The sequence below is a fragment of the Fopius arisanus genome, unplaced genomic scaffold, assembly GCF_000806365.1.
Source record: "Fopius arisanus strain USDA-PBARC FA_bdor unplaced genomic scaffold, ASM80636v1 scaffold00129, whole genome shotgun sequence".
NCBI lineage: Eukaryota > Metazoa > Arthropoda > Insecta > Hymenoptera > Braconidae > Fopius > Fopius arisanus.
This window is the reverse complement of record NW_011887868.1, coordinates 102369-128273: the sequence shown is the minus strand read 5'-3', so window position 1 is coordinate 128273 and position 25905 is coordinate 102369. Positions and strand designations below refer to the sequence as shown.

General features: G+C 34.5%; 1 protein-coding gene and 1 long non-coding RNA gene across 2 annotated transcripts; one reads left to right on the top strand and one right to left on the bottom strand.

Annotated features, from left to right (window-relative positions):
• Positions 1-471: 471 nt before the first annotated feature.
• Positions 472-25298, bottom strand: LOC105271938 (mucin-5AC). The gene is made up of 6 exons (XM_011313765.1): positions 24397-25298; positions 13849-13955; positions 11259-12460; positions 9602-10080; positions 7485-8082; positions 472-3004 (listed from the first exon to the last, which is right to left on the bottom strand). Exons 1-6 carry the CDS (start codon positions 24417-24419, stop codon positions 2633-2635), a joined length of 2781 nt encoding a protein of 926 aa, XP_011312067.1. The 5' UTR covers positions 24420-25298; the 3' UTR covers positions 472-2632.
• On the top strand, positions 16903-20568 carry LOC105271937 (uncharacterized). Its single transcript, XR_892691.1, has 3 exons — positions 16903-17496; positions 17687-17779; positions 20408-20568. It is a non-coding gene; the product is annotated as an uncharacterized lncRNA (long non-coding RNA).
• Positions 25299-25905: the final 607 nt, after the last annotated feature.

Below are 25905 nucleotides of genomic sequence, written 5' to 3'. Positions count from 1 at the left end.
TGTCAGGATCTCTGATGTTCTGTGGAAGTTCCCTTTCGACTGGTCCCTGTGGCAGCGGGACTGCTATACTAAAGTCACCATACGTTTTTACTTCTCTGGGTACCCCCACTCCACGTAGTTACCACTTGTAACCATGTCCCCCACTCCTAAAATCAATGTTAAAACTTATGCTGACTTCAGTATACTGAAGAGTCGCTGAGTCGGCTAACGAGCAGATACCCCAGCGTTGCGTGTGGCGCCCTCCCTCTTATGGGGTCGGCTACTACGATGCCGCAGGGGTCACTCAACCCCCAGAACTGAGCCTCTACTTTGGTCAATCCTCTTTGACTGCCTCTGTGGTGAATGTTATTTTCTGCTTTACGAAATTGGTATTTACTGAAACTGAAAAATTCGAAATTTTCAAAAAATTATCAGGGGAGCAAGTCTTCCATTCATATTCAGTTTGTGCTGTAAAAAGGAAAATTCGCATAATTATTCCTTAGGCAGATATTTATTAAGCATATTTACATATTTTTTTTATAAACTTATCTTAAAAATCAAAATCATTGTATACCACTGGAGGACACACTTGAGACGTACAATTTCAATGCAATTACAACTCGGAGAAAATTACAGTAAACATTGCTTCATTAAATAAAATAAACGTAATTAGAGTTCTAAGTTTAGTCTAGGAGTCATCACCGTTTATCATAATTCATCATCACATAAAATTTGAGACAATATGAAAATGCATTTTACTCCAATTGAAACGTGCAAGTTATTTTTTCAAATCAATCGATCAATTTTTTATTTATAGAGAGAAACAAAAACTTGAGGGAATGCAGTCGTTGAATCTCAATAGTTTCCCTCATTAGTGGAATATTAGTGAATTATCAGAGGAACAATTGCCACTGAATTTCCTCTTCAAATTTTTCGCTACATTTTTTTTGAATCTGATTGAAAGAGTTTTCCATCACTTCTTATTCACTGGTCACTGTCGATGATAAAAATGGCACTTATTTTAAATTTTCAAGTGCAATTATGAGACTAGTGTTTACATAATGTTGTCCTCAATACTAATCCGTCAAAAATTAATGACCAAGCGATTTTAAATTCATATTCCCGATTGGTGGCGCGAAGTAGAACCCTAGAATAAGTGCAATCTTTTCGAGGCGAGTTTTCAGTTAATATCTCGAGATCCAAGGAAGATAACAATATTTTCATAAATACCATTTTTTCAGCTCTCATTTTTTTCTATAAAAAATGTTTATTCAAAAATTTCGCTGTGTTGCTTCAATCCCGAGATATTGCCGAACAAAATCCAGTTATCCGAGTTTACCGCTTCGCTGTTAAATTCATAAATTCGAGAATTCTATTATTGAAAGGAATTGATCGTGAAAAATTGTCAATAAGTGTAAGAAGATTAATTTCCCATATCTTCAAGCATTAATTTCCCTTCATCTCCTCATTCATTCTCCGTCCTGAGATTCTTTAAGAAGAATTATTTCCTTCAATCACCAGTTCTCCATCCGACTCCCACGGTTCTTTTCAATTATGTAACGAAGTCGTTAGAAAATTAGTGAAATAATTACAGTCAATGTAATTGATTTTGCGTTTCAATTGCTGAATCATCCCAGCATAATGATCCATTCTAGCAGAAAAATCTTACAAGGCATGTCTTTTCTCGTATTCCATCGAGAGTGTATGAGGAATCAACAAAGTATATTATTTTTAAAGATTCAATATCTTCAAAAAATGCCTTGACATTTTATTTCGAATTCAGTCATCCTCTGGATAATCGCATCAAGATGATTTTTGCATTTGATTTCTGTCATTACCACTTGATCTTCTGTTATAGGATACGGGGCAAAATGGGACACTCATGAAAAAGCGTTTACCTCATTCCCAGTCATTTTCATTTTCGCCAAAAAATTTTGAGAAACATTTTAAAAGTGTTCGAGTGTTTTCTGCGGATTTAAGTTTTTCTTTTAATTATCCTATTGTTTTCTTACTTTTTTATTTTTCAAAATTTAAAAAAAATGCGCCATCTAATTTGAATCGCTCATTTTTTGCTTCTGATCGTAAAATTTCAATTTTAATTTGGTATAAGTAAAACGGTTTTACTTCGGATATTTTTCGAAAAGTTCCCCGTTTGTTGCTAAGCAATGAAAATATCCGATAAACAATTTTTACGCGTTTCGAGCCCCAAAACTGTCCGGTTGAAAAAATTGAAAATTGAGATATCCTAATAAAACCGTTTTACTTATAATTTAATTGCTTGAAATTGGAATGAAAAAAATAATCCACCCGAATACACCTCGACCTTCAAAATTAATCGGATATTTCCCTCCCCCTGCGTATCACCGATCGGGATAAGTTTAGCAGAAAAAGATTTTTAGCCCGCAAAACTCATCTCTCTCGTTGCTACGCATGGAAACTCTCGGGAAATATCCGATAATTTTGAAGGTCTTGGGATATTACTACTGAGAATTTTCCATTTTTTATGAGTTAAATGTGATAAAATTGTGGAAAAATTGAAATGTTGAATAATGGATTCTTACGATCGAATATTTCCCCACGACTCTCATTTTGTCCTCGCAGCCCGTTTTGCCGGGATGTCTCATTTTGCTCGGGTATTCTCTACATGTTGTAATTATTCGCGACCGATGATTTGTCCAGGACGTCGGGGTGCTATCCTGCGTCTTGGAGCTAGTAATCCTGTGCGAGCTCGGATTTCCTCGTGTTTGCTACTGGCAGCTGTGCTAGTTTCTGGTAATGCAGCTTCAGTGATTTCGGTTTCCTGTGGTGTTTCGTTACCCTCTGTTCCTCCATCCTCCAGGGTAGACTCCACCACTGGTGCTTCTGTAGTTCTCCGACGTGGAAGAAGTGGTGATTTCCTTGGGGCCGTTGGCAATGGTGATCGGGTTGTTGTTTTCGGGTGGACTTGTAGACGATTTCTGTTGCGAAGTTTGTTCAACGGATTCTGGGTCGTGTGTTTCGTGGGAGGAATCGTTTCTGCTGGTGTCTGAAATCATCGAGATATATTTCAGGTTTAGTTTTACTTCGATAACTAGTCTACCTAGTCGGAATCGAATCTAATCAGAATGTCGATTTAAAAATTCAATATTAGACTCTTTTTTTGACAATTCTTAGTTCCTCTTTGCTATTTTGGATTACATATCCCGAGAGATTGTACATGAAAATGGAATGCATGAGTAATGAGAATTTACGAGAATAATCAACGTCATTTAGAATTTTATTCGAATGGAATTATAATTTTTCAAACCGTGATGGGTGAAATTCGACACATTATCATCGATAACTCGTGGTCATATTGATGAAATCGGAAAATTTGAATGGTTTTATAATAAGGTGGGTGAGACCAAAGAGGATTGACTAAAGTAGAGGCTCAGTTCTGGGGGTTTGAGTGACCCCAGCGACATCGTAGGACTGCACCCTAAGAGAGGGAGGACGCCACACCCAATGGGGGTGTCTGCCCGTCAGCCGACTCGGTAACTGCCTCAGTCAGTAATGCCAGACGAGGGCAAAAATCCCACGCGTGGGATTTTCGTGCGCATCTTTCTCGCGCACCCTCTAGGTCCCCACTACTGTGCTAGCGCAAAGGCCATAGGGCCAGGCAAGGAACGCGCTAAAGGCTGCGCACTAGAACGCAACCGAGGAGTGGGGACGTGAGGGACTCTCGTCTGCCATCACTGGTCTCAGTAGCAGTCCCGCTGTCAGAGAGACCAGTTGACGGGGTGGATGATATTTTCTGCGTTACGAAATTAGTATTCACTGAAATTGAAAAATTCGAAATTTTCAAAAAAGTATCAGGAGAGCATGAAAATTGAGAAGGTATTCACGGAAATTTGAAAATTCAAAATTTTTGAAAAAGTATCAGGGTAGCATGAAAATGGAGGAGTTGATACTTTTTCAAAAATTTTGAATTTTCAAATTTCAGTGAATACCTCCTCGACTTTCATGTTCCCCTGATACTTTTTCAAAAATTTCGAATTTTCATATTTCGGTGAATACCTCCTTCATGTTGATGCTCCCCTAATACTTTTTAAAAAATTTCGAATTTCTCAATTTCAGTGAATACCCCCTTGATTTTGATGCTCCTCTGATACTTTTTCAAAAATTTTGAATTTTCAAATTTTAGTGAATACCTCCTCGATTTTCATGCTCCCCCGATACATTTTTGAAAATTTTGAATTTTTCAATTTCAGTGAATACCTCCTCAATTGTCATGCTCTCCTGATACTTTTTCAAAAATTTCGAATTTTCAAATTGAACTGAATACCTCCTCGATTTTCATGCTCCCCTGATGCTTTTCCGAAAATTTCGAATTTTCAAATTTCAGTGAATACCTCCTCCATTTTCATGTTCCCCTGATACTTTTTTGTAAATTTCGAATTTTTCAATTTCGTGAAGCAGAAAATAACATTCACCCCGTCGACTAGTCGGCAGACGGGCAGACACCCCCATTGCGTGTGGCGCCCTCCCTCTCTTGGGGTGCAGTACTACGATGTCGCGGGGATCACTCAAACCCCCAGAACTGAGCCTCTACTTTAGTGAATCTTCTTTGGGTGAGACCTTCAAATATTCTATTCTAAGAGGGACACGCTTTACACAATCGATTATCTCGAAAATCTCGAAATCAGGAAGTCGCGATTCTTATTGATCCGCCTAAAGTGGTGCGAGATTACAAAGTCGGACCTGAACTAGACATTTACCGAAAATTTTCATTTCGCTGTTTATAAAATCGGTAGAATGATCGTCTATGTGATATTTTAGTATTTCTACATTTCCGGTTTTCCTAGCTGACGTGAATATCAACTGCCTCCAATGATTCTCTGTAATTGTATGTTGAAATTACTAGTTAATAATCCATTACTCAGTGTCCCGTTACCAACATTTGTCACATTACGACTCGTGATGAAAACTCGTGGTCACTGACATTTAAAAATACCAAGTGAAAGTACACGCATCTACACGAAGTTCAGAAAAGACGTCTTTCGTATAAATTAGTAATTCCAGCCATCAAGATCCATAAAAATTATTTTCCCATTCAGCAATGAAGTGCTAACAGAAGCGATGGAATTAAATTTCCACATTGTGTTTTCGAAATCTACGAAGGAGAACATTTCGAGAGAATGTATTATTGCAGGAAATTATTGCAGGAATTTATTGAACCGTTCGTTATTTGAATTTTGAAAACTGCAAATGGTGGGAGTTATTTTAATGATTTGTCACCTTTCCGCGATTTTTATGATTAGTTGAATTTGTAATTAACAGGAAATTTGAAGTTTTTATTATTATTTTAATTCTGGGTAACAATGGGTTCCTCAGCTGGACAATAGTTTATCATTACTAATTAAGGTTGTTGTCATGGAGAACAAGTTTTTTGTGTAAATTTTTATGATGAAAAGATTGTGATTTAATTTCGGCCATTTTACAATGCATCAACTTTTTACAGAGACTGTAGGGCGACTAGAATCTTAAGATTTTTAGTTATTTCTATTTTTCCTCTGTTCCATAGTTATCGAATAAAGAATACGAAACCTACTGCACACTTCGTGCGCCGAATTTGAATTTGGCCGGTGGCGTTGACCAATGAGGAATTAGTCCCACGCGTTTCGAGAGATTTCGACTCGGGCGAACTTCATTTTTGTGTTTCTACTTTCATAATAAGGACGAGATCTACTGCGCACTCCGTGCGCCGAATTCGAATTTGGCGGTTGGAGTTGACCAATGAGGAATTAGTCCCACGCGTTTCGAGATATTTCGACTCGGGCCAACTTCATTTTTGTGTTTCTAACTTCATAATAAGAATTTATAATCGATAAACAAGTTCTGTCAATTTTTTGTTATAAAAATAATTCAATAAATTCAATGGCAATCCGCATTAATTCTCATTCGTCGAAAACACAGAACTCTGAAATTTTTTTTGAAAATCCTCAATTTGTCATTACAATTTAAAAAGCTCTGATTGAATATTACGATTTAAAAAAAAAATACTGAATTAATTCTGTGTGTGAGACACCCCTATAGTTGGGCTCGTTTTGGAATTTTCAAACTGAATGTCAAGAGTAAAATGAAAATCGAAATCAACAAACGGAAAAATCGCAATTAAAAAATTTCTCCTTCATTTAATCTCTTGTCTCGTGATATTTATGCTGCACTTAATATTTTTCCTATCATTAATGTCGACGACTTTAGAGCCGCGGAGTTTTCCACGTGAATCCTATTCGTAATTTATTGCAACGCTAATTTATTGCCGATTAAATTGATTAACATCGAACAATATTTAGTAACGGTTCCTTTGAATTATGTGTTTCGATCTGCCAGTGAAATAGTGTTTTCTCATTAGAGAATATTTAATTAATTTCTTTTTCGCAACATTTATGATTAATCCCGCCCATTACTCCAGTGAACGTTCCCTTTAAAGAATGATTTTAAAAATTGCAAAGACTGTACGAAAAAATTTCATAAAAACACCTAGAGAATTCTTCACAACGTTCTGTTGAATTTCTATTGAATTTTCCATTAGTTTAATCGATTTTTATCCAAGTTTGAATATTAATAGATATTCAGTAGAAAATATTCAATACAGGAAGTGAATAAAATTTAATTTTTACAATAAATGCTATTTTAAATATTTTCTGTCGAGATTCCACGGCGTGAAGAAAAGAAAAATGAAAATCAGCCAAGAAAATTCACTACAAAATATCTGCAGAAAATTATTATATAGAAAAATTGAATTTTATTTAGTTTTTCTACTTAAGGTTGTGTCGTATAAAATAAAAATAAATAAATATATATAAATAAATAAATAAAGTATAAAATGCCTACTCCACAGTTTTTGTTTAAATTTTAATGGTAAATAGTTAAAAAAAGTTGCTGCAAAATGATGACTTTCTGTTTTAAATCGTCGGTTTTGAACTGGAGATAGAATTTTTTTTAATTTGAGTAGCTATCCACGTGTTCTAATGGAGCGTCGCGGAATAAATTTTTTTTTAAATCAACATCTCGATAGTTTTTCAATAAAAATTGTTTGGAGTAGAAGCCCACCATTGAATACGGTCAAAAAAATTAAATGGATTGACAGTTTTGTTTTCGAGGAATCATAACAGAAAATTACCGATCAATGATCAATTACCGTAATTAAGAACAGTTAAAATGGAAAATATAGACCCACTGCAATCAATCAAGTGAGACTATATACTGTCAAAAAATCGCGCTTTAAACTTGCCCGTTTTACACCGCATAAACTTTTTACAGAGACTGTCTCGCGACAACACCCTTAATGCTTTCCATCAACAATTCCAATAGAATCGGTCGAAAAATTGATAGAGAATTGATGCAATAGAGTGAAAAGATTAGAGTAATTAGAAGTCAATTAATTGATTAATTGATTAATTAGAGTTATTAGAGTGCATATTGATTAAGATTATCTATAAAACCTATTTTGCATGCGTTTGTAAAATTAGACGTTGTGTTACCTCATGAGTTTCTTCTTCGGTTCCTTCTCCAGCAGGTTCCTCAAGAGTTCCCTCCTGTACCTCAGGAGGTGGAGCAGTTGTCGTAGGTTGTCCAGGTCTTCTGAGATTAATTTTAGCTCCAGGCCTGACAGGTCTCGGTCCAGCACCAGGTAATCTAGGTCTCAGCGGTGATTTCGCTGTGGTTGATGACTCGGGGCCTTCAGGGCCTGCAGTCTCACCAGCTTCCTGGTTCTCTTCATTGACAGCTGGAGGTGCAGCTGTGGGTCTGCCTCTCCGACGATTCAGATTGATCTTGTTGAAAGTAGGCCGAGGAACCCCTGAAGACGGTGATGATGATGGAGATGCTGGGGCTGATGTCGTGGACACTGCGGGCTTCGCGGCATTTCCTCTGTACCTGTTCCTTCCATTTCCAGGTTTCTCTGAATTTGTTGAGCTTGCTGAGTCCTTTTGGATTTCTTCCTCTTGTGCAGGAGCCTTTGATCCGGGTCTGGGGCGCTTGAATCCTCCTGAGCTAGCCCCAAATCGATTTCTCCTCTGAGTTGGCTCAGCTGGGGAGGGATTTTCTGTTGTTGTTGTCGAAGAACCGCCAGATTTGAATCTGAAAAAAAAAAACCACATAAATGATCAGTTCATTATTCTCTTCAATTCGCATCGTTTTTTTTTCGGATTAATTTTTAGTTTGTTAATTCGACGGCTATAATGAAAATGGACGTAGAGCAAGGAAAAATTATGATTCATCATATCTGTATTTATTTTTAAATGGAAAAGAACAAAATTTCACTGCAGTGATTTTTAATTCCATGATGCTCTAAGATTTTACATTTTTCATAGACATCCGTGTCTAGGGGAGACTCGGGTAAAACGCGGGGGCAAAATGGGATGAATCAGGAGGTTTAATGGGTGAGAGGAAAAAAACGATCGTAAGAATTCATTATTCAACATTCAGTTTTTCCAGAATTTTACTACACTTAACTGATCAAAAATGTTGAATTTTTCTCAAAACGTGTCATTAAACGAATACAATTCTTTTGATTTCGATCATCATTTCAAGACTCACCGGTGACTGCTAAATTCATTCCTCATTATTTATTGTATTTATTGTGTACCCATTTATAAGCAAAAAAAACAATTAGTGAAAAATGAGCATTCCATTTTTCGCACACGATGCGCTCTCCCCGCTCCTACGTTCATATAAAAAATTCTTATTTCTTCAAAAAAATATAAAAATGTAAAAATGAAGGGGAACCATTTTATTCGCACGGTCCATTTTACCTCTTCTCCTATATATGAGACAACAAATACAACAAATACAATGTAATAATGATTACAGTATAAACTTCTTGTTCGTAAATATCTCTCATTTGAATTTTGATTTCAAAAATTGATATATCGATATTATTCCGCTTCGCGTTGCCACCCAATAAAATCAACGAGCGAGCAATGAATTTAAATTCTAAAAAATCGTTTCCATTTTGACTTTCGCCTACAGTCATAAGATAAAGAGATAAATTTGTGGGTTTTAAGATTATTAAGATGAATAGGAAAAAAACTTTTAGTTTTAACAAAAGACTCTTAGAATTTAGAACAAAGATTTTCCGTCAGTTGAATAAGTCCATTGTGGAACGTAAAGTTTAGGCTATATGTTTATTTTGTGTATGAAACGCGTGCGTAATATACTATTCTTTTATAGTTTTTCCTAGTGTTAATAATTTAGCGTGTAGTGTTTAGAGGGATGGTTTAATGGCATACGTGCCTTTTTGGGACTTTTGCGTGAGGTCCAGTGGAGACAGAGTGGGCAGACAGATGGACAATAGATGGTTTGCTCGAGTACAGTGAAGAGGGGGAAAGTAGTGAGGAAAATAAGAAAGATTTGGAAGAGCTGAGGAGTGAGTTCATTCTGAGTGTTCAGAGAGAAGAGACATATTTTCATCATAGATCAATATTTCCTTTAATTTAATACTAACTAGCGTATATGGCGCGCTATGCCTTTTTTTAAAAGGGAATGTACCAACTTGTTATTTTTTATTATCAAAGTCTTGAGTAGTTACTTTTGCATTTATTTATTGACGATCGCTATGATCCTACAAGTTGGAATCCAATAAGATTCAATCGCTCACCTATTTCGATTTCCAACACCACCAGGTGCTGCAGGTCTCCTGAATTTCCCTCTTCCAGGTAATGCCGGGGTTGTTGGAGCTTCTGTAGTCGTTGTGGTGGTGGTTGTTGTTGTAGTTGTTGTGGAGGTGATAGTAGCCTCAGTAGTTGTTATAGCATCGATAGTAGTTGGATTACCATCGGTTGTTGTAGGAAGGATAGTGGTCGAATCTTCGTCAACTAGAGTGGTATTTTCATTGGAATCATCAGCATCGGTCACACTGTCCACTAGGTTATTCTGGCCCTGCTGGAGGAAGGCATAAAGGTCGAGAGCAACTTTGTCCATTGGTGATGGATATTCAGTAGTTGGGGTATCTAGTGTCGTGCTCTCCAGCATTTTCTCTTCACCTAGTTTCTCTTCCCTGAGGACTGCAGAGGTGGAGGTTTCCTCCTCTTCTACCGGAGCTCGGGATGGCTGGCCACGATTTAATTCTACTTCGACCTACAATCAATTACATTATATATTTCTACTGGTCTCTCCATTTTTTTCTTCTGAAAATAAGATGAAAATCGATTGTGTGGGTAAAATCAACTCCCCCCTCTCCTTTTTTATATTTTCCCATTTTTTTTTCTGGATACGTTGATGCTCCTTAATTTGCCTATTCAAGTAATTACGATAGAATTTTTATTCTGTATACGAAAGTAAATTGATGAACAATTATAATCAACAATAAAGAACTGATTTGGACGGAGCACAAATTAATTTTATTTTGTATTCTCGACAACGAATTGTCACTTCGGGACAATTGAAAAAAAAACATGAGGGGGATGGGTGTCCATTTTATCTACCTTTAGCTTAAAATTTTCATTTTGTCGACGTGTTGCACAAATTTAGGTGGAGGCTTTTGAGAGTAAGGGCTAAGCACTTGAGCAGTAAAAATTGTTGAGGAATGAGTTTCTGTTAAGGGAGTCCATTTTACCCTCCTCTCTTCTAATTTTTCCGGAAATATATGTTAATTATATCCAAATATATATTGCATATACTCCGGCAAAAATGCATTATCCGAGATATAATGTAGATATATCCACGGAACGCTTCTCACGGGCTCATTGAAGATATACTCAAAAGTTTATTCAAAGTATAAAATATAAGTATATTCAAAAGTCGGTAGGCGGAAAAAATATCCCCGGAAAAAATAGCCCACACACCCAAAACGTGTTAAAACCCACCCAATTTGATGGACCATAGGAAAATTAGAGCCCCTGAAAAAATAGACAACGAAAAAAATAATTAAATTAAAAAATAATTAAATTGAGGGAGTTTTAACACGTTTTGAATGTGTGGGATATTTTTTCCCTGGGATTTTTTCCGGGATTCTCAAAAGTCGGATATACTTAATATATAATTCCCGCAAAAAGCTATATTTCAGTGATAATTTCTGGATTATATATTTCTCAATGCCGGTGGTCACAAACGCCACCAAAAAGTCCCCAAAAACGTGAACTAAATTGAAATACCGATAGTTTCGACGCAATGCAAGAAAGAAAAACGAACGCTTCCGCTGAAAATGTCTCTCCCAAAACATAAAACATTCTGTTTTATAAAAATCCGTGAATCACAAATGCCGATTTAATTAATGAATTTCTTCTTGAATACGTCAAAAAAAAAAATGGACTCACCGCAGGTTCAGGATCGGGTCGTCGCCTTCCTTCATCCTCTCTCTCAAGAACCGGTGCAGGTTCCTGTACTCTGTGTGGCCTTCCCCTAACTTTTCCACCTTCTCCACTCTCATTAGGAGTGACACCTAGAAACCTAACAGGTCCCTTGGGCAAGGTCTGAGGGAACTCAGGTCCCTCCTGATGAGTCCTGAAACTGCTAGAATCCACAAGATCCAAATTCGGCCTAGGCCTGTTGCCCCTGTTTCTGCTGGGCTCAGTGGTTCCAGTATTGTGATTGGATCTTGATCTTGGTGGAAACCTCGTATTCGTGGGTAGTCTCTCCTCGTTTACCTCCTCGTTCTCCAAGTTCCTGCCCCTGTTTCCCACTCTATTAGGCAGAACTTCATTGCTAACGGGTTCAACGGTTGTCGATCGATCGACAGAACTGTATTTACTCCTGCCGGATGATCCACTCCTTCTCGATGATGGAGATGATGATGATGATGGAGTCGTACGGATTCCCTCCTGATTGCTGCTAGCAGCTCCTGCCTTGCCTTCTTCTTCCTCGTCGTAATAATAATAAACGTATTCGTACTCGTAATCTTTTCCATTCGGTCCTTTCTTTATTTGTATCCGGGAGTTTGATCCAGCCGGAACTAGACTCACATCACCGAGGTCATCGAAGTTGCGGTTGGCGAATGGTGTCCAGTTGTCCTTGCTGTCTTCCCTGATTATGTTGACTGGGACAAAGTCGAAGGACGCCCTTGAGTACTGCTGACGCTCTGTAGTTAATACTGGATGCATTGTCGTCGGGTATTCAGCGCTTATTTGAACTCCTGGGAGGAGATCATCGTCTGGAGTATTTGGTCGGTATTTTTGGACTTTTGGGAACTCTTCTTCGTCTTCATCGATGTCGTCGTCGTGTCTTCTGAAGCCAGAACTCAGTTTGTGCCCCTCTTCGGGGATGAAGCCAGTGGAACTGAAGGTCTCCAGCTGGACTCGTGCTTGACGTTTTGAATTCGTGTTAATGGAGTCATTGGGGGAATTCAGGGGGTCCAGACTCTGCGAGACTGGTTGCAGGAGATCGAGTTTGGAGTTGAGTTTTTGGATGCGTTGAATCACTTCTTGTTTTTGTTGGGCTCGGGTTGGGCTGTCCAGGGGGTCCTCGGGGTCGTCCGCTGGGTAGGGAATGCCTTCTGGGAGCTTGTGGGAGGTTGCGAAGTCTGCAAAATTAATTCGAGACTTCTGAGAGAGTGAAGGTAATTCGTTCACTAGGAAGTGGAACTCTTGTCGATTATTGTGAATTTTTCCAAACAAAATTCAATAGAAAATCTAAGGAATTCTAATTCGATGGAAAGTCTATGGAATTTTTTATTCTAGTTCATCGTAATTTCTAGATTTTTCTGGTAAATTGCGTTCGTCACTCTTGTTGGAACAAGGTAAAAATTTTTTTTATGGTGTTCAAAATATCTTGAATTTTCCCGCAAATTATCTGAATTTTCGATTATATGAGTCTGAATTCAATTCCAATTAAAAACGGTCACTAAATGACTCATTTATTTTTAAAATTGAAGGAAATTGGTTTTTTTCTGTTAAGTGACAAATGATTTTTCAATGAAAGTTTGAATTTTTCATAGAAAGAAAATTCAGGGAAATGACGGTTTGAATTTTCGACGTAAAAAAATCATTTGCCAATGAAGAATTCCACAGAAATTTCATGGGACTTTGTCGTCGTTAAAGATTTAAACTTTTGTTATTTACAATTTCAAGCGTAATTTCCCGACAGTCTCGAATACTAAGATTTATTTAAACAAACAATTAAACCAAAAATGATATTGACAAACATTAAATGAAATAAATGCTCACTTGAAAAAATGATCAAACTGTTCGTCTGATTGAATAAAAAATAGAAAACAATTAACAATTAATCTTCGCTAATCGATTAACAAACAGAAACAGTAAGAGTAATCTTTATCATGAAAGCAGAGATACGTAAATGAAGTTCGCCTGAGTCGAAACTCGTAAGACTGATTCCTTATTGGTCAACTCAAATCCGAAGTCGAAATTCGAATTCGGCGCACGGAGTGCGCAGTAGATCTCGTCCTATTTTAAAAGGGACACTCTTGATACAATCGATTATTTCGAAAATCTCGAAATCCTATTCTAAAAGGGATACGCTTGACACAATCGATTATCTCGAAAATCTCGAATTCATGAATCGAATTCATCGAATTCATGATTCACGATTCCTTATTGGTCCGCCTAAAGTGGCGCGAGATTACAAAGTCCTAACTCTTACAGAAATCATTTCATACCCGCGCCATCTTTGAAAAAAGAGGACAATACCCTACATTCAAGACAATTTTGGGGTTCGAATCAGTCAACAATGAAAAATGTAGCAATAATTAATCAATTTCGTGCACTAATTTTTAAGATGATTATGCAATCAATTAGAAGTTAAATTAAAAAATACATTTTAATTGCTTCTTGGATTTTTATGGGAAAATTGAATAGCCTGTGATAAAGGTAGGTTAGGCATTTCCTCCAAAACTTTTCCTTTCCATCATGATTCCACAACAAACAGATGTTTCACATTTAACAAGAACTTTACCTGAAGTATCAGCAGCCCGCAGAGCCCCTGGTGTAGATCTGATGTTCACATACTCTGGTGTCTGTTTAGGATCTTCAGACAGTGCAATTGCAACTGTACAGCACAATCTGCGCATATAATAAAGATTTTTCGTCATAAATCGTCAGTTGGAGGTGAACTGGGTTGAAAAATATCAAGACGTTATTAATGAACCAGGATGCAGATTGTGAAAGTCCAGAGACGTTTATAAACACTGAGGATGCCTTTTAGTCTTTGGAGACTCTGTGGAATAAACTCAACGCTTTCCCGTGCAATTTTCATGCATCTAGTGCAATTCCTTGTATTGCTAACGCATGAGTGAAGGTTTCTGGATAAACATGAGTTTCTTACGTGATTTCTTCGAGTTCATGAAACGAGGAGATTATGAAAAACCAACCAATCATTAACATCCTTTCGTGATCGTCATGAGAAATTTGACGCCATATTAAGGCTGTTGACGCGTGATAGTCTCGATAAAAAGTTTATGCCCTGTAAAATGGCCGGGATTAAGGCCCGGGTGGACTATCTATTGAATCTCATCGTTTGTTATAAATTTTTGAAATTCGAGTGATTTAACACGTGTTTAAATGGAGTTTTGCCGATTAGAATTTTTTAAAAATCAACGGCTCGACATTTTCAGAAATAAAAAAAAACGTGGAATATACATCATGGGAGGAAATACAGAAAAAAAAAATCAAATCGATTGACCGTTTGGTTTACGGAATATAATTATCGGAAATTCATAGATTTATAGAATTGAAAATAGTTAATATGGAAAATATATAGTTATGCTTTAGCTATCCATGCACAATGCAATCAATCAAGTGAGACTATATACCGCTAAAAGATTGTGTTCTAAACTGGCCCGTTTTACAGCGGATAAACTTTTTACAGAGACTGTCGCGCGACAACAACCTTAAATCACTATTTTTTGACAATATATAGATTCACTTAATTCATCGCATTGTGTATGAACAGCGAAAATATAACCGTATATTTTCCATCCTAACTAGTCTTCCTTATGGAAATCATCAACTTTCTGTTATTAGTCCTCGAAAATGAAACCGTCAATCCATTTATTTTTTTTTTCATTTAATATTTCTCTTTCATTTAATAAATTTTTTTTATTTAACCATTTTTTTTAAATTTTTTTTTCAAAAAAAAAATTAAAAAAAAATTCGAAGGAAAAAAATTGAAAGTGATCATTTGACTGCTACTTCTTCAAACTATTCACCATAAATATTTTAATAAAATCTGCTCAGTAAATATTTTACAAGACAACAATTGTAAGGAGTTATTTCCGATATTTTCTCATTTATCATGTTTATTTTTTAATTTCTGGGGAAACGTGGACTGAATTACAGTTTTTAAGCTTCATTATTATTAAAGTGAAGTTTTGTAAATTGTTGTAAAAGTTTACTGAGAAACTACAAAAATTTGGTGATGAAACTTCGAAAGATGTTGAGTAATAACAAAATTTGAAAACAGTGTACTTTTTTACGTGAATGTTATCAATCGTTCGCCAGAAATCTACGAAAAACTTGAAAAGTCTGAAGATATTGGCAAGAACTCCTCCAGTAGCAATTGAGGCTTTTAAGTCTTCAGGGTGAACCAATGCGAAAGTACAAGTGAGAGAACGAGAGTTTGAGAAAATTGAGTGACAAACTGGTTTAATTACGGGGAATGAGTCGAGACGAGGTCATGAATTTTTCGGCCAAGGCTAACTTTGGTAAAACAGGAATTCTGGAGTAAAATACTGGAAACGGTCATGTCCGAATGACATACAGCACCTTTCATGTGATTTCAATTCATAAAAAATTTCTCTGTTCACTGTTGGAAAATTACACTTGAAAGTTCAAGTCAAATAAATATTAACACCGACAAAATGAAATTAAATTTTTCTAATATGTCATCAGTTAATCAGTTAATAAAAAAATCAAGCAATAATTTCCCTGAATTTTCAATTTATTCGAAAGCAGAACGGCAGAACACCCTTAACTGTAGAATTCTAGAATATTTTCAACACGAATAAGAAATGTCAACTGAAAAAAAAAATCCCAGACTGGACTGGGGTGGGAGCTGAAAAGTTCAGGCGTAGGATATGACAGGGAATTTCAGGACAGTCGTATTTCCATACCACTCTAAATTTAAGGTTGTCGTGTAAAATTTTCACTCGACAATTTTTGTTTCAATTTTTATGGCGAATAGTGGGAAAAAGTACCTGCAAAATGATGACATTCTATTTGAGATTGTTCTTTTTGAATTTCAGGTAATTTTTTTTTTAATTTGGGTAACTCACGGGCTCCACTGGATTATAATTCTTGAAAAATCAACGGCTCGATGGTTTATTAAATAAAAATTGTTGGGGGTAGAAGTCACTTGATTAAATCCCGCGAAATTTAAAAATCATGAGAGCTAATCGCAAGCCATATGATGTACAACTTACCCAGTAACCATATTGTACCAGTTCTTTCTAAAACATTGTTTATTACTGTAAATAGAATGTATATATGAATGTAAATAAATAAACAATTGTTGAAAAAAAAAAATTAAATCCAGCGAACAATAAATAAGTCGATTGACCGTTTTATTGCCGAGGAATAATAACACAAAGTGTTGAAAATTCTCTGGATATAACCTGATAAATAAATATAATTAAGAATCTTTAGAATGGAACAAAAATAAAAAAATAAAATAATCATATTTTAGCTGTCGTTTTACAGCACATTAATTGTCTACAGAGACTGTCGTGTAAAAATAATTTTAATTCTTGGGATTCTCAAGGAGGTAATAAAGAAATCAAATTTAAACCACATAGACATAAAAAAAGGGAAATTTCAGAGGGCAAAACTAGAACAGAGTGGACAAAACGTTAATCGCTGAAAAAAAACAGCGCAAACGCAATAATAACGTGAGTCTACAATAAACTTTACGGAATAGTTGAGTTCTTTTGTATTTAGCAAATATTAACAACAATTACTAAATTAATTGCTCCAAAATGTATTCTTTATTTATAATTTATTCAGAAATCCGAGGAGATGTCAAGACACGTCACGTGAAAGTTTAATCAACGGAAAACTGTCAATTTCATCAGGATCTCCACTCCACGTGACAGCTGATCTAATATTCGATAACCGAGAAGGACTGAAAATCTGTTTTGTAGATGGAAAAATGTTGAAAGTACTGAGATTTCCCTGTGTTGTGATATCATGTGAAATTCGAGTGCAGATGAATATCTAGACCTAGTGACACACATGATGAGAAATCCCTGGAGTCATTGATCAACGGAAGTATCAGGGAACAACTTCTGAATGGCAGGGGAATGGGAATGGAAAGCGATTTGATATCAAATTCCTATTTTCACCGTTTTGTAAATCACTTCCGTATGCTGACAAGTGTCAATTATCAATTTTAATGCCACAATGATGCGTCAACACAATTGGAGCATCATTCATCCATTCGTAAAAGATAAAACATCAATCCTTTCTATTTTCCATTCTCTTTTCTCCCAAACATCCGGATTATTTTGGAAATGACTCTGGATTGAGAAATTTACGGAAGAATTCAAGGCATTTACAAAAAAAGTATATCAACTTTTTCTCTCACTTATGAGACACTCCAGTTATGCAAGTACTCAACATTTGTTTATGCATATCTTTATTAATTTTCTAATTAACAGGAATTCGAAATGTTTCTACATAAATACCGCTGTTGCAAAATCTCATTTGTGGAGTATTGGTTATTCACTAGTTTGTGAATTTAATTACATGAGCTTTGGAAACAGAAATTTCTCTATTTCTCTGACTGGTTTTATTTACAGATTATTTGGTTGAACTCTTCGATTGATGATGGAAGATATCTGTCAAATGGATTTTTCAGTCCCAGGTCTTATCTACTTCCGGTATGTCTCAAGGTATTTATAAACAGTAATAATAAAAAAGGATTTATGGAAAAAATTATTTTTCAACTTATGGAAGGAATTTATCGCGATATCCATATAGGAGAAAGCGGTTTCGTGCTGAATATAAAGTTATAATGCGTATAGTTATATTTCTAATAGCATTAGCAACGACTTTGCTTATGTAAGATGCCGATAATACCGCAAAAACCTTCAACCAAAAACCACAAATTTATTTATTTCCATCTTTCGTCGTTTCACATTTTTCTTTTCAATTTGTATTTTATTCTTTTTAATTCATTAATTTGATTTATTTTACTTTTACTTATTTAATTATATTTATTGATTGATTGATTGATTGATTGATTTATTTATTTATTTATTTATTTATATATTTTGATTGAAATTTATTATTATTTGAAATCATTGAAATTATTGAAATCAATTTTCACAACGGAAATGCGGTTAGAGGAATTTTTTGCAACATCTAATTAAAAAAGTTAATAAAGATAATTCGGTTATTAATGAATAGTTGACATTTAATACCGAATCTTTAATGCCTATCATTTAATTATCTTGATGGTAATTACGTGGAATTATCTGGTAGTAATATTTTCATGCTAGGAGAAATTATCGTGAGGCGTTTTTTAAAGGTCATTTAATTTTTGCAAAAAATGTTTGCACATACTTTTATAAATTCGACATGTCTAGAGCTGTTCGCAGAATAGTTTTAACAAGATTTTCCAATGAATGAATTCCACTTTTTTCTATTCAACTTTCAAGACAATGTCTCATTATTCAAATTTCTTGTTTCTCGAATGTGGCAATTGCGGGGACACTGAAATTGCATGGGTTGGTACTTGAAGCTCGGGGCGATACTTTCAAAAAATTGACAGCCAATTGACTTTCGATTGCGTAAGCACTTGACGATGGCACCTGCACTGAGAAAAATATTTTCTTTAGCCAATAGTATTTACTGACCACCAGTAAATCTGGCAATCATAAGACTTACTATTGGAAATGGGATAGTTAAATTAATTAAAACACAATTAATAAACTTTAATTACTATTTTTTTATTAAAATCGAACGAGGAAGAATTGTCTGAACTTTATCAATATCTCCAAAAGTATAAAGACTAGCCACAAAGACCATAAGAACATTCGACAACAAAGAAAGAACCCTACAATGATTTGTTGTAAAGCCATTATTTATGTTTATAAAAACTCCGAGGCGATTCGGTGGAGCCCTTCATATCGATTCATTTTTATAATTATTGTAAATTAGTTCAATATATTTCTATGAATTTTAACTTGATATTCTAACGCTTAATAATGTTAAATATATTTTCTTGTGGTTAGTAAAAATGATTGGCTAAAGAAATTTTTTTCTCAGTCTATACCGCCGTCGAGGAGTGATTGCCGATTTTTATTCATTTTTCAATTTTTTAAACAAATATCTGAGAAACCGCTGATCAAATTGAGGAGAAAAATATAGTGGTTGTAAATTATTTTTCAATCATTATTGTTTAATCTCGCACAAAGTTTCATCACCATGGAAACATTTTCCGCGGTTCTAGATTTTTACAGAAATTCATAAAACTTTACCAACAATTCTTGGCGTTCAGCGCACAAAAGTCCGTAGTTGTTAATTAATTTATTTATGTTCTTGGTTGAACTGTGCGTAAACATTTTGATATGTTGTTCGAGGCATTTTTACGGATCTGCTGATATAATTTCATGGGCAGCTGAATTAATTAAGGGTTACAATGTTTTCACCTGCCAGATTGATTGCACTAACTAGAGGAGAGCCGGGCAGAATGGGACACTTGAGGAAAAGTGTTTTTAACTCATTCCCAGTTATTTCGTTTTCGCCGAAAAATTTTGGGGACATTTAAAAAATCCCCCAGTGTTTTTTGCGAATTTCATATTTTCCCTTAATTATACTGCTGTTTTCTTATTTTTTTTATTTATTAAAATTCTCAAAAAATACGTCGTCTATCTCGAATCGCTCATTTTTTGCTTCTGATCGTGAAATTCCAGATATGGGAATGTAACATTTTTTAATTAGTTAAGGAGAAGAAAATTCTGGAAAAACTGAAATTTTGAATATCCTGATTCATCCCATTTTACCCACACTCCATTGGGCCCGGGGCTCCTCTATAAAAATTTGTGAGTCATCGAACAATAATAAAACCTAAAAACGAGATGTTTTTTACGTCAACCGCACTTTCCCAGAAATTAATACAAAAGATAAAAAAGGAGAAAATATCTGCAATAAGTTCTTAAGGATGTTCGACACATCTTTAGCCAGAATTTACGTTCTTCAAATTTTTCTAGCGAATTATTGATAAGATTGACGTGAAAAAATATAACGTTTCGGTGTCCTGTCATTATTTAATAGCTCACGAAATTTCGTGATGGTGCAATAATTTCCAAGTGATTTTCCTACAATTTACTAATTCTTTTTAAATGCTTCGAAAAAACGCGGAAAAATTATCGCACAACCATGACATTCAAAGAATCATTAAATAATGATAAAATGCGGATAAGGTTTATTTTTTCGCGTCATCCCTATCAACAATTCGTTAAAAAGGTGAATGAATTAAAAAATTCGTTAAAAAGGAAATGATTTTTTTGTTCAAGGGGGCAATTTTTTAAAGAATTATTTAAAGAAACTGCACATTCCTGTCATTCTGAAGGGATTACTAGCTGAAGAAGAAAGGAGGAATCGATCACTGTTCATAAAATACGCCAACGGTAGCTGGGGGCGAAATCCCACTCTCTGACGTCAATAAAATCGAAAGGAAAAGGTGAAACCACAAGACCAATCATTAGACTCTTATTCATCATCTGCAAATTTGTTCGGGAATCCAATCGAATGATTCCATTGATTTCGATTATGCAATGGAAATTATATTGTCTTATGGTTTTAATTTTTTTTTTTACTGTGACCTTGAGAGTATGGGTATATGCAACGATTTCTCGTTAATTTTTATAATTTCTCAATTTAGCGGTTCTAGTGGCGTCATGAAAGAGATTTTAATTGTGGGGCGAGAGGAAATCATTGTCATCGCATTCTATTGATTATGAAACTATCTGAAGAGTCACTGACTTTTGTCCGATGCTACATAGGACTGTTTTCACAGGAATGGTTTCTCTCGTAGTTGACGGTTTCTTTGATCTGTCGAGGATGAAGTGAAATTGATTTTTTTATTTTTCTGTTAATGATATCGAATAACTTTTCCTTCCGCGCAGAGAACACTGATTTTCTCTTGTAAATATATGAGTGAAGAATTTATAAATTTGAATTTATTATTTATTTATTTAATATACCAGTTTATACGATGTATTCCAATTTTTTTCATTGTGTCGACGCCAAAAAATTTTTTGTTTAAACCATTCGTTAGTCGCTAATTATTTTAATTATTGTTAACTAATTAGTGTTTTTATTTTGAGAATACATTTGAATTGATTGGTTTTGAATAATTTTAGAGATTGTTTAATAGATGCAAATTGGGATCTTCTAAAAAATTGAAAATCATTCAAAGATTTACAAATCATTCCGTTAGAGAGAAGTCCTTCAACAAAGTTTCGATTCGATTGGAAATATATCTTCTTTCTACTTTCTACTCACAAAGTGCTAATTCACATTAACGGGAAAGGAATTTGTATTCTCAGTATTCTAATTAACTTTTCAATCTTCTAATTATTACTTCCGAATAAAAATTTTCTGATTTTTAAAATAAACCTCTTCAATTTTTCGTGTCAAGCATATTACATAGTTACTAATTACACCGAATATGTAATTTTTTTATGTTCTGTCTGTATGTACATATGTATGTACATGTGTCTACAATTTTTTTTCTTGAAATTTTGTTTAAACAATTTTTATATGAAAATTTTCTCTACTTCAATTACGTTTATTCATTAATGTGAATTGGAATAAAATTTTTCATAGACTCTGCCCCAATAAAAAAGTTTATAAAAAATATGTATGACGCATGCTGATTTAATATATTCTCGCAATATATAAAAATTATGTACGACACATGCTAATTTAATATATTCTCGCAATATATAAAAAATATGTATGACACATGCTAATTTAATATATTCTTGTGATATATATAAAATATATACGATATATTTTTTTTAGGCTTTTACGGGTTCGGCGTCCCCTCCAGGAGTACCCCCCATACGAAATATGTGTATTTACACAGCTTTGAAAAATATGTATCTTTCCGCACAAGTGAGATATTAATACTTTTCAAAGATTGATTTTTGGATTCCTCAAGAAGTTTTTTTTTTTTTTATTGTTTTAGAGTGCTGGAACCCGTACATTAGGTTATTCACACTTTCGTATGGTAGATCATATTAATTCTATTACATTGCCATGTTAAATTTCCTTTACTTACACCTGAATTTTACAGTCTTTCAGGTATTTGCATACTTCTTCTATATATTTAAATTCTATGAATTTTCCTCAAGAAGTTATTGAAGCAGATCTCATTCCGGATATTTTGATGATTCAATTGATAATAGATTCGGAACTGATAAAAAGGTAATATTATATAAATATATATTAATATTATTAATTATACTAATATTAATATATATTAATATTAATATTAATTTTATACTTTATTCTATTATGTTATATATATTAATCGTAATATTAATATTGTGGGGAAAAATTTTCGAAGCGTTATAGGACATTCATTGGACTTGGGACAAAGACCATACCGTGTGGAGACTACCAGCGCCTTAGTATAAACCTTTCGAGAAACAATTTTCGACCTGGGCGACGTTTGCCTGCTATTGTTTACAATAAACAAATGCCGAATGACGAATGATGCGTTGGAGTTTTTCTCCACTAGGAAGTGGAGATGAGGGCAGTTCGCCTAGCAACTCGGGCGAGAGCACGTCACTGAGAAAAAAATTTTCTTTAGCCAAGAATATTTATTAACCACAAGAAAATATATTTGGCATTAGTAAGTCTTATGGGAGTATTTACGCAGTGATCGCCAGATTTACTGGTGGGAAGAAAATATTCTTGGCAAAAATAATTATTTTTCTCAGTGCACATCCAGCTACTTTAACCAATATTAACTGAGATATATATTTCGGTTTGAGTTTATCTTGACTTTATATATTGTTAACCAACTCTACGTTACTTTTACCAGTATAAACTATAGAAGAGGATATTTTACTGAGGTGGAGTGTTTTGGAATATACCCTCAAACCTGTTTAGAATTTTACTTCCTACAATATTAATTTAATATTAATGGCCTCTTCCTTGTATCCGATTATTATGCACCTCGCGTTTTTCATTGTCCAGTTCCTATTACTTTTGGAAAATTTCCGTTTTTTAAATTTTAAAATTTTGTTACTACTTCATTAATAACTCGATTCATTATCATTTTTTTATTTCCGGGTTTTAGAATATATATTATGTAAATCGAATATATAAAATATATATTATATAAATCGAATATATAAAATATATATTCGAGAAATTTTCTTCCATATCAATTTAATGACACGCTAATGACTTTAGTGTGAATTCCCTCGATTAATTAGGAAGAAGATTAAAATTTTGATGAAGTAGCATAACGATTCCCGTTTTTTTTATAAAAAAAATGCAGTCAATGTCTATATTAAACTATTATCATATAGATTGTTCATATCTATGTCCGGGGTTTTTATTTAATGCACAAATAATCAAAGTTTCAATTCCGTTTTAATATAGATTACGACTTGACTAAGTCTTGAGTAAATTTACTAGTTTTTTCTCGTGGAAAAAATACATATGTTAATAACAACATGTGAGACATTGCATTTCTCACCGCAAATATATTCCACGTATAGGTCAGACTCAGAGCGAATATATGAGTCTAATATATACGTGTCCACGGATATGTGCATATAATGACTATATATTGTGTATAAATACCGTTTTCCGTTCAGGAATCCCTCCATGAAAAAATTAACACAAAATATATTTAATGCAATTCCATTTCCAATTCCATATATTCCGTACCTTGCGATATTTCTACGTGTCTTAAATCGGTGGAAAAACACAAACCTGTCACCAATCAAACAAATAAATAAATAAAAAGTATCGGATTTTCCGACCTCCGGATTTCAATTTTTTTATTCGGATATCCCGAAAAATTCAAAAATATGAACTTTTTCCTTAAGTAAATAGGCCGCTAATATATATATTTACTAATTGTCAATATATATATTTGTCAGCAGGAGTTGTGATTATCACGGATTTGGTGATAACCCAAATGATCTTTGAAGATCTTTGAAAGAAATCAAAGTAGCGAAAGTACAAACGACACGAGGTGAAACACGAGATCTCGCAGAGTTGCCGCACCGGATTGCAGAGGTGTTTCATATCCATTGGAAAAAAGGGGCAAGGAGCGGCATTAAGGAGCGGTATGAGGAGCGGTGTATGAGGAGCGGTTTGTGTGCCGAAGACGAGGTGAAGGAGAAAGGTAGTCTCGATGCAGTTTCCGTCAAGATAACTCGAAAAAAATAAATCAAAATTGTCAATTGAAGAGATTAAAAAAAAATTGAAAAAAAAAAAATGGCACTACTCTGCATGACTCAATATTTCTACTCACAACGTCAAACTCTTCCGCCACATATCTGCACTTCACTGATGATTTACGCTCTCTCGATCGATATTCAATGTTCAATTTTTAATAATAAAGAAGAGGTAGATTAGATTGTATGATTTAGTGATTTAACTGCACTTCATTTGATGGTCATTATGATAACTCACTGATGAACACACGGAGGAATGAGGATGGAAGGTCGCGGTTGGTCCGGGTGTGCCAGTGACTTTTGTTGGAGATTTGGAAAAAGTAAAAGTAACAGTAGATGAATGTAGTGAGGGTATGAGAACGCCGGCGATTCCAGGCCTCTACTTATACCGCCACCCACCACAAGCCACTTTGGATCTGGACAAACCCCACCAGTACATGTGGAAAAGTGGACGTTCCAATGGATCAACGAGAATAACACGAGGTGAATAGAAGTGAGAATGCTAGATACATTATTTTTATCAATTGAAGATGAGTCCACCATTTCTTCACTAATTATCCAAGAATAACGTCAACTAACTTCAATATAAATATCTTAAGTTAAAATTGTTCTATTGAAGGATTTTTTATTTTTACCTCAAAATTATGTTTTTTGTTTTCAAATGGAAACTCTGTAATCGTTCTATTGGAAAGAGCAAAAATATTATTATTAAATATATTTATTATACTATGAGGTGATTATTTCTTGGAGATGCTGTTTGCGTGGTCTTACGACGAAACTCTATATGAATGTTTATTTAATAATATAAATAAATCTCTGAACATGGAAAGAAAGAAACCATGATGCCGATGCTTATTACATATTTTTCTTTGATCTTGTAATTATTTTAACACCTTAAATTCACTTTCAATTGACTACAAACACATGAGATATTGTGAACCAACCGATTTAATATTACTAGCTAGAATATTAGTTGTGTACCCAAACATTATTATTATTATTTAAAATTATATTATAAACAATGTTTATAAACCGCTGATTCAAAAAAATGTAATTTCGTCCAGAGGAGCTGTTGTCTGTGTCAATTGTGTTAGAGCAGTCGATTATCATCTAGGAGCTCATGGGAGTTCATGAATGATGTGGATGATGCGGAGCAGAATCCCAGAATTTTTATGATCAAACGACCAATTGTTGGTTCAACTGAGCAACAATTGGTCAATATTTAAAAGATACAAGTTAAGAATTTTCCATCGTCGACAAGATCAATAAATCTTCCATGCACAAATTTCAACACATGCAATAATAATAAAAAATAAAAAAAACAGAATGATTTGAGAACTTCAATGATTTATAAAACTAGATTCTTCAATCTGCACGATCCGGTTCTAGCTCAAATCAAATATAAAAAAAAAAACGAAATAGTCTTCAGAAAAATAAAAACCTAATGATGCTCGTCGTAAATCACTGGTTTAGTTATTGAAGAATACTAATCTCTGAAAAATAGCTGGAGAAGTTCCACTGACCCATAGATTGAGTAAGACAACTCATCAACATTGACCTCGATTCACTATGCAAGAATTTTTCAT

What these genes read in the sequence shown, in the direction of transcription:
- LOC105271938 (XM_011313765.1), bottom strand. Translation starts at nt 24,419, where the DNA reads ATGTGGCGGAAGAGTTTGACGTT. An exon ending in GCGGGCTGCTGATACTTCAG is followed by an intron (nt 12,461 to 13,848) that starts GTAAAGTTCTTG and finishes TTAATTTTGCAG; the next exon opens with ACTTCGCAACCTCCCACAAG. An exon ending in GACCCGATCCTGAACCTGCG is followed by an intron (nt 10,081 to 11,258) that starts GTGAGTCCATTT and finishes AATTGATTGTAG; the next exon opens with GTCGAAGTAGAATTAAATCG.